The 9044-nt window shown below is 43.7% G+C and overlaps 1 protein-coding gene across 2 annotated transcripts; it reads right to left on the bottom strand.

Annotated features, from left to right (window-relative positions):
• Positions 1 to 238: 238 nt before the first annotated feature.
• hepacama (hepatic and glial cell adhesion molecule a) lies at positions 239 to 8154 on the bottom strand. 2 transcript variants are annotated; one of them, XM_071356569.1, is made up of 7 exons: positions 7965 to 8154; positions 5976 to 6323; positions 5202 to 5483; positions 2541 to 2634; positions 1995 to 2074; positions 1515 to 1594; positions 239 to 1405 (listed from the first exon to the last, which is right to left on the bottom strand). In XM_071356569.1, the coding sequence occupies exons 1-7, from the start codon at positions 8056 to 8058 to the stop codon at positions 1094 to 1096; spliced, it is 1290 nt and encodes a 429-aa protein (XP_071212670.1). In that variant the 5' UTR covers positions 8059 to 8154; the 3' UTR covers positions 239 to 1093. The 2 variants fall into 2 exon arrangements, with proteins under 2 accessions (XP_071212670.1, XP_071212669.1); XM_071356568.1 differs by lacking the exon at positions 7965 to 8154 and adding an exon at positions 6990 to 7302.
• Between the last annotated feature and the right edge of the window lie 890 nt (positions 8155 to 9044).

Genomic DNA, 9044 nt, shown 5'->3' with positions numbered 1-9044 from the left:
TGAGACTGCATAACTTATCAGGTGAAATAAAGAAATAAAAAGGGGAGAGGGGAATAGCAACAAGCCCACACACTATATCATGGCAGCTCTGAATCTTCTACCCAGAAGCCCTTACAGGAGGAACCAAATAGAATATCAAAATAAAAGTCTTACATATTACACGCCTCACAGTATTGAATAGAAATAACTGTTTTTATGCTGGTATACAGGTTCAAGTAAAACTATTTTACGTTAGAGGCATTTTCCAACATTGCATTTATTGTTCAATTTTTTTAGGCTATAAAATGTCATACTTCATTTTGACACATTTAATAGAAACACGGTTTTAGGATGAAATGTTATTTGAAAAAATGTATTTGGAGGCAAAAGTTCCTAAAAACAATTCTAAGAACACCACATACACTATTGACATATGTACATAACGAGTCCAAGGCTTAGGATGGCAGTTTCTGTGAAACCCCCTTCCTCATTACCTCTACTGGAAGTAGCAAATCAAACAAATTGGACGCATTATCATTACCCTAATTTTCAAGTAATAACATATCCAGATCCCAGTGTAAATTGACTGTGGCTACTTACATCCCCCTTGCCCCTTACCATGTGGCAACTCCCATATTTGGAGATTTGACTGCCCCAAAAAATTATTGGTGGATACTGTTTGTTACATGAGTTCACCAGAATAGCCATGGGGGTTAGCCTGGTCCCAGATCTGTATGTGTTGTAGCTCACTCCTCTGACTATCATTGTCACCACAGCAGAGAGGAGTTGGCTAAAGCGCAAAGTGATCGAGAGTCAGGCTACATGGAGGCCATTGGTCCAAGTTGATTCACACCTGAACCAAGCTCAAAGCAGTGTTGTGCAGTATGGATGATGTTTCATGTTTTTAAACCTTGGTGGGGAAAAAAGAACAACGTACCATTTTTCCCAGGGGTATAGGGAAACCATGATCAGAGCAGTTGATCCTGGCGCAGCAAATATCTTTACACCAAAACCCAGCCAAACAGACAAGATAATCGACACATTTCCATGGTTAGATGTGGATGAATTCTACAGTAGAAGCAGTGATAGGTGAGTGAGGGTGGTCATTGAGACATTAATCCCGGTCGTCAGCCTCTGAGGTAGCCGGGGGCTCCTCTGTCTGTTGATTGGTGGGGATGCCCACAGGAGGGCGGAGTTTACGCCCTGAGCTCTGGACATGTGGAGGTGATCCAGGGGGTGGAGCTGAGGGCTTGAGTGGGGTGGCAGGGGGTGAGGGCACAGGGGTACGAGGGTATTTGCGAACGGGCCGGGTGGGTGCCTCGGGTGAGTGGGAGGATGGTGGGAGGGGGCTGGGGTAACCAGGCGGGGCGAGGTCTGAGGGGCTGATGGAGTTGGCTGAACAATCATCCTCACCTTCAAGACTCTCCTGGAATAACAACAATGAAGGAACAGTTAGGCAGATAAAAATGATGGGAAAACTAGCAACATTCTTAAAAATAAACTAGTCTTCGGTAATTGAAAAATCTGTGACTTACATCTTCATTGACAACATAAAGAGCCATTGGGCTCCTACGGCCATAGGTTCCATGGGCTATTGTTTTTGGCACCACATCAACTGCAAATTAAAGAATGTGTGAACAACTGTACAAACTGAGAAATGTGTGTAGGCCACAGGTGGCCGGTGGCACCTTAATTGGGGAGGACCGGCTCATAGTAATGTCTGGAACGGAATGAATGGAATGGTATCAGACCCATCAAACACATGGTTACCATTACTCCATTCCAGCCATTATTATGAGCCATCCTCCCCTCAGCAGCCTACTGTGGTGTAGGCCTACTCTGCAAAAAATGTGCTTGGACTATAACTTTGCCATGAAATCTATCCATCTAAAAAGCTTTGCATTGAAATATCTGTAATAGGAAGAATAAATAAACCAAAAAATGAGCGTGGGGAACAAAGAACATCACACATTCAAAAAGCACTGTCAAAAGCTCACATCCCTCTCTCCCCTTACCCCCGTGACTGATGTCACTCCTCTCTACATACACTGGAGATCTCTGCAACATGGCTGCCATGGCAGCCCGCCGCTTCTTCCTTAGCCCCAATGAGAGACAAATACGAGATGAGCGTTTCACATGCATACTCGTGTAGTGTTTACATTCTGTCTCCCCGAGAACATGTAACCACAATTGTTCTTAAAATACTGCACATAGTGTAATTCTAGCCTGGTCCCAGATTTGTTTGTGCTGTATAGCCACAACATTGACAACAACCATCGGAGTAGGCTATACGGCGCAAATAGTTCTGGCACCAGGCTAGTGGGATACCATCATCACTGCATTGTAAACAACAGAGATATAATCCCTCCCACACACGATGCTATCAGTGTCAGAACCTTAGTGTAACATTGGACATGCGCCTACAGGACTGCAGAGTAGTCGAGAGCTATAGGCCAGGGGATTACGGTTCTAGCCGGCTGCTCCCTGCCTAGTGCTTAACTCTGGTCCTCGAAACGTATCAAAGAGAATGGGGAGATGGAGGCACAATGTGGAACTCTTACTTTTTAGAGGGCTTCCAGCAGGCGCACACTGTCACCAGGGTGATGAGGAGGAAAATGCCCCCGGTGGTAAGGATGATATACAGGGAACTCCGTCCTAGCAAAGGAACGAAGCCCATGATTAACAGAGTAGTCCTTTCTCAAACACCGCAAACACTTCGCCACTGTACGAGCAAAGATTCCACTCGGACTAGACAAAGATATCACCTCTCGGGCTCGGGAAATTAGCTACACTCTCCTCTTTCTCTACTATAGGCTTATCGTAACACACTCCACTGTAGAACTTTTAGTGGAGGCCACAATAACATCGAATAAAATGGAACCGTTTCAGAATGAGTAAAAATGCTAGGTTCTCCCAAGTCTGGAACTGGATCTGTTTGTGCTGTCTTTGACGTTTGGCGCAACAATGACCATAAGAGTTGGCAAGACAGCGCAAACATATCTGGAAGGTTTTCCATCACTAGCTGTGCCAGCCAAGTCTGTGTGTGAAAGCTAGGATTGAAAGGTGCTGCTTTGAGGCTTTGTACAGGGCTGTATGTAAGGAGAGAATACAGGACCCTTACGGGGCTAGCTGATCTCTCGTCGCACTGTTGTAGCATCCCAAATGGCAACCTATTCCCTATATAGTGCACTACTTTTGACCAGAGCCCTATGGATCATGGTCAAAAGTAGTGCACTATAAAGGGAATAGAATTTCATTTGTCACACAGCGCTTGTCTCAGTTGGGGGAAAATGTAGTAAGGATTAGTATGCTCCACTGGGGCAAGACCTCAGCTCCACCGGCTTCCTTTATCTACTGGCCCTCATAAGTAACTCAAGCTTTTCACTGGATTACTCTATCTCTCTCTCTCTCTCTTTCTCTCTCACTGCTCTGTCTGTCTCTGTCTGTCTCTGTCTCTCCCTCTAACCTTGCAGCAATTCAGTTTCTTCATAATGAACTTGCATCTCAACTATTCCCTGACAGGTACAGTACCAGTCAAAAGTTTTGACACACCTACTCATTCAACGGTTTTTCTTGATTTTTACTATTTTCTGAATTTTATAATTAAAGTGAAAACATCAAAACTATGAAATAACACTTATAGTATCATGCAGTAACCAATAAAAAAAGAGATTAAACAAATCAAAACATATTTTAGATTTTAGATTCTTCAAAGTAGCCACCCGTTGCCTTGATGACAGCTTTACACACTCTTGGCATTCTCTCAACCAGCTTCATGAGGTAGTAACATGGAATACATTTCAATTAACAGGTGTGCCTTGTTAAAAGTTAATTTGTGGAATTTCTTTCCTTCTTAATGCGTTTGAGCCAATCAGTTGTGTTGTGACAAGGTAGGGGTGGTATATAGAAGATAGCCCTATTTTGTAAAAGACCATGTCCATATTATGGCAAGAACAGCTCAAATAAGCAAAGTGAAACAACAGTCCATTATTACTTTAAGACATGAAGGTCAGTCAATATGGAACATTTCAAGAACTTTGAAAGTTTCTTCAAGTGCACTCGCAAAAACCATCAAGCGCTATGATAAAACTGTCTCTCATGAGGACTGCCAGAAAATGAGGACTGCCAGAAAATGAGGACTGGAAAGAAAGACCCAGAGTTACCTCTGCTGCAGAGGATAAGTTCATTAGAGCCTCAGAAATCGGCAATTAACTGCACCTCAGATTGTAGCCCAAATAAATGCTTCACAGAGTTCAAGTAACAGTCACATCACAACATCAACTGTTCAGAGGAGACTGCGTGAATCAGGCCTTCATGATCAAATTGCTCTAAAGAAACCACTACTAAAGGACACCAATAAGAAGAAAATACTTGCTTGGGCCAAGAAACACGAGCAATGGACATTGCTGACAAATCTGTCCTTTGGTCTGATGAGTCCAAATTTTAGATTTATGGTTCCAACCGCCGTGTCTTTGTGAGACGCAGAGTAGGTGAACGGATGATCTCCGCATGTGTGGTCCCCACCGTAAAGCATAGAAGAGGAGGAGGTGTTATGGTGCTTTGCTGGTGACATTGTGATTTATTTAGAATTCAAGGCACACTTAAACAGCATGGCTACCACAGCCTTCTGCAGCGATACGCCATCCCATCTGGTTTGGGCTTAGTGAGACTAACATTTGTTTTTCAACAGGACAATGACCCAAAACACACATCCAGGCTGTGTAAGGGCTATTTGACCAAGAAGGAGAGTGATGGAGTGTTGCATCAGATGACTTGGCCTCCACAATCACCCGACCTCAACCCCCAATTGAGATAGTTTGGGATGAGTTGGACCGCAGAGTGAAGGAAAAGCAGCCAACAAGTGCTCAGCATATGTGGGAACTCCTTCAAGACTGTTGGAAAAGCAATCCAGGTGACTACCTCATGAAGCTGGTTGAGAGAATGCCAAGCGTGTGCAAAGCTGTCGTCAATGCAAAGGGTGGCTACTTTGAAGAATCTCAAGTATAAAATATATTTAGACTTTTTTTGATGATTCCATGTGTTATTTCATAGTGTTGATGTTTTCACTATTATTCTACAATGTAGAAAATAGTTAAAAAAAATAAGAAAAACCCTTGAATGAGTAGGTGTGTCCAAACGTTTGACTGGTACTGTACATGTTGAAGCAATCAAGATAAATATCCTTACTAGGGAGAAAGTACTGCGACTGTAGTTCTACTTACTGTAGACGGTGAGTTTGACAGGCACACTCCTCATGCTACTGATTGGGTTATCCACCGTACAGCTGTAGATGTCATCGTCTGACATCAGCACCCGGGCGATGGTCAGATACTTCTGGTCATGTGACAGGAGCAGGCGCGAGTCATTGGTCAGCACCTTTCCCCCTTTCAGCCAACCATAGGTGGGCTTGGTGCCATCGCCGTGGGAACAGTGTAAGGTGAAGAGTTCACTCAACTCCAGCACGGAGGAGGCTATCATTTGGACGTAGGGTCTGGACACAGGTACTGTGGGGACAATACACAACACGTCAAATTGATTCACTACATGTGACATAAACCGTATTCCACTGTTTAGATAGTATGCTTATCCCAGTAAAGGATTTGTGAACAAATAACAAGCTACCTACTCTTTAAAGTAGGCCTTAGAAAGAACTTATAAAGGCTGCTATAAGATGTACTTTGTTTAATGTGTGACCACACTTTTTAACCTTACACCTCAGTCTGGAAAAGCATTATGTGATGTAAGTTCACTAAGGTGAATAGTTGGTCAGTTGCTGGACTGTTTATTTTAATACGGTAGCCTGAGCCGTATTGTAAATACAATCTCAATTACAATGCCATTTAGCAGACGCTTTTATCCAAAGCGACTAACAGTCATGCTTGCCTAAATCTTTTACATACATTGTATGTATGGCTGGTCCTGGGAATCGAAACCCACTATCCGGGCGTCGAAAGCGCCATGCTTTACCAAATGAGCTACAGAGGAAACTTTCCTACCGTCTACGGTGAGGTTGATGTTGCGCTCCGCAGTGAAGGCATCATCCGTTATGGAGATCTCCACTTCATAGGCCCCCTCGTCAGACAGCTGCAGGTTGTGGAGGAGCAAGGTGCCGTTCTCAAACACCACGATGCGGTCCCTGTACTCGGGCCGCAGGTTCCCGATGACGCTGGTGCCTATGGACTGGACTACGGTGATGGGCTGCTGCTTGTCCCTCTTCAGCTGCCACTTGATGACCGGTTGGTCGGAGCTGGTGCTGGTGTAGCTGACGGAGAGCAGGGCCTCTCCACCCAACGTGCCTCGGACCAGATGAGCCTGACTGGTGATGTTGACGCCGGCCACTCTGACTGCATGGACAAAGCCCAACACACGACGTTCAGTGAACACTGTGGCGGACTATACAGTGCAGGATATAGTGATCGCATGCATGCAGGACGATTTGATGGCTGTAAGTGGTTGATTACTGTCACCACATTCACTACAAGCAGAGGAATCTGGTCTAGTAGGTCTTAATAAAGAGTATGGAACTTTCTGATGTTTTCTCTTATGTATTTATATGCCTCTCACAGATATACAGTATAAAATAAAGTCAGATATGGGTCTATATTTTCCACTCCATTCCCTATATTAGTCCAGGAGTAGATTGAACTTTTATTCTTAAAAGCGGACTTTCGAAATCAAGACGACTCAAAAAATCCAATTAAATCTACAAGTGAAAACGACGCCCTCAAGCCTCCTCATTATTACCGCAATCAATTATTCAGCGAAAGTTCAATAACAGGACAGACCCTCTCCAAACAAGCCCAACATATCACATCTGTTTTGATTTGTGTACCATTAATGGATCCCCCTTGAGCATACAGGAGGATGGCTTACAACATCACCCGCATATCATCCTTTCGTCTCGTTTTGCCCTGGAAACCACACACAGTAACGCCATTATGCTCACAGTGGAGTTTCCTATAAGTCACCACATCCTCGACCACATGTAGCCATAGGCTAAAGCTACTTACGGGCGCTGTACTTAACGGATGGGCTGTTGCATGTCATGCTGTGGCAATAGAGAGAGAGAGGGAGAGCATCTGGCACCGACCCTCCTCGGCCACAGCTCTGCTCCCTGTAGCGTGTCTGCATGGCATCGCTCGATCGCTGTGGTAACAATTTTCAGCCTGAAGGGGGTTGCCAGGGAGAGGCAGACAAAGGCCAGGATTGTTGGACTGATTTCCTCCCTCCCGTGGTATAAAAAACACTGGGAGAGACATGCTCTTTGTGATTGTGGAAGTAGGAGACACAAGGGCTCAGTGATTTTGCTAATAGTGGATGGCCACAATGACATAACACACAGCTACACAGCAGAAGCAGGCTGAGCCAGGCTCCTAATGCAGAGAAACCACCACCACTGCCTCGCCCGGGCTCCAACTCCAAGTCCCCCAAAGCCTCTTCTCGTAATATCATAACTCTTCACCTATGCTTCACCCACTTACATCCCAACAACAGCTCAGCTCAGCCAGGCTCTTTTCACTACAGCTGTATGGCCGAATAGACCTGTGCCTTCGAGCTAATCCACACAAGAGGGTACACCAGGACAAAACAACTCTCACTGCCTGGGCCAATTAAATATGTTGTACGGCACTTAGCCTACTTTAACATAATATGTAATGGATTGATCAAGCACATAAAGGAACAATGGTTACAACCAAATCATGTATTATCAAAAAAATATATATTTTCAAATGAATTTGCTAACGAAACAATGTAAAAAAAAAAAAAATGGTGAATTTAAATATCCAAAGCTGTGTAAATCTCAAATATCTTCTCGATCGCCTTATCACATATTACTTGACGACCATGTGATAAACATATTTGCCAATATAGTCACATATATAGTCATTCAAACTATCTATTCCTTCCTGATTCAGCCACTAGTTCTTTACCACATTGTGTTACCCCAAAAAAGTAAATCATGAAGTTTGAAAGTGTTCACTTACCTGCCTGGAAAAGAAGGAGGAGGCCAAAGAGTGAGAATTGCGAAGGAATGGCTGTGTCTTCTGTCGAGGAAGTCTTCCTCCTCTCCTCCTTCATCTTGGGTACAGCGCTGAGTCCCTCTCCCACCCAATGAGCATGATTTGTCCACTCCAGGCACGTCCCTGAGAATGCACAAGACTGCAAGACTGGGCTCAGCTGCCTGCCTGCTCTGAACCACAGCACTCAGGATCCCAGCATGAACAAAAGCACTGTGTGTGTGTGTCCTCAGCTTTGTTAGACAGAGACATAGATAGATAAGCACAGTTTTTTTTTATTATGGTGGGAGGCTAAAGAAGATAACTACATTTAAATGTTGTTATTTTCTGTACTGCATTTGTATGGCTGTAAAATGTGCTATTACCAACGATGAGTTCCTATCTTTCAAGCATATGTATATGGTTTCAATACATTTCAAAATATTGTGTGATTGAAAACAAGTGTACTCAGTAACAGTACCTTAAGTGTCATTCCTGCAGTGCTGCTCAGAATTGCTTAATAAACCAAAGGCTTTATAAAAGGACCCCACTCGGAGAAACAGAATAAGTGCTCTTGAAAAACAACTAACTACTGTCCCCAACTACTGTCCCCACCCCCTCCAGACTCACACTCTAAATAAGAGAGAAACAGTATTAGTCCACATCTTAAAAAAACTGTTTTTTTTCAACGAAAACAAGCAATTATTTTTGGACAAATTCAGGTTAGTCCCTCCCTGTCACGGCCCGTTTGCTCCCGTTTGGTAATTAGTGCATACACCCCAGATGTAAGATGATGGGAAGAGAAGTATGGAAGTACTCAAAAAAAACATTCAATGTGTTCCCAATGTGGCCACTAGGTGGTGCATTAAAATATGGAAATCAATGAGCACAGAAATAATACACTGGAGACATGAACAATAAAGGGCAACATGATTGATGTTGTTATAACATGTTTTGATATTTCTGATAATCTAATCATTGTAACACTAACTGCAATTCAGCTTCTTGTTGCAGCGTGTACACTGCAGTTCAGACAAGTAAAAAGTATGTTCTCTCTGACACTATACA

The sequence above is a fragment of the Salvelinus alpinus genome, chromosome 21, assembly GCF_045679555.1.
Source record: "Salvelinus alpinus chromosome 21, SLU_Salpinus.1, whole genome shotgun sequence".
NCBI lineage: Eukaryota > Metazoa > Chordata > Actinopteri > Salmoniformes > Salmonidae > Salvelinus > Salvelinus alpinus.
The sequence above is the reverse complement of the archived record's forward strand: the minus strand, read 5'-3'. Positions and strand labels throughout refer to the sequence as shown.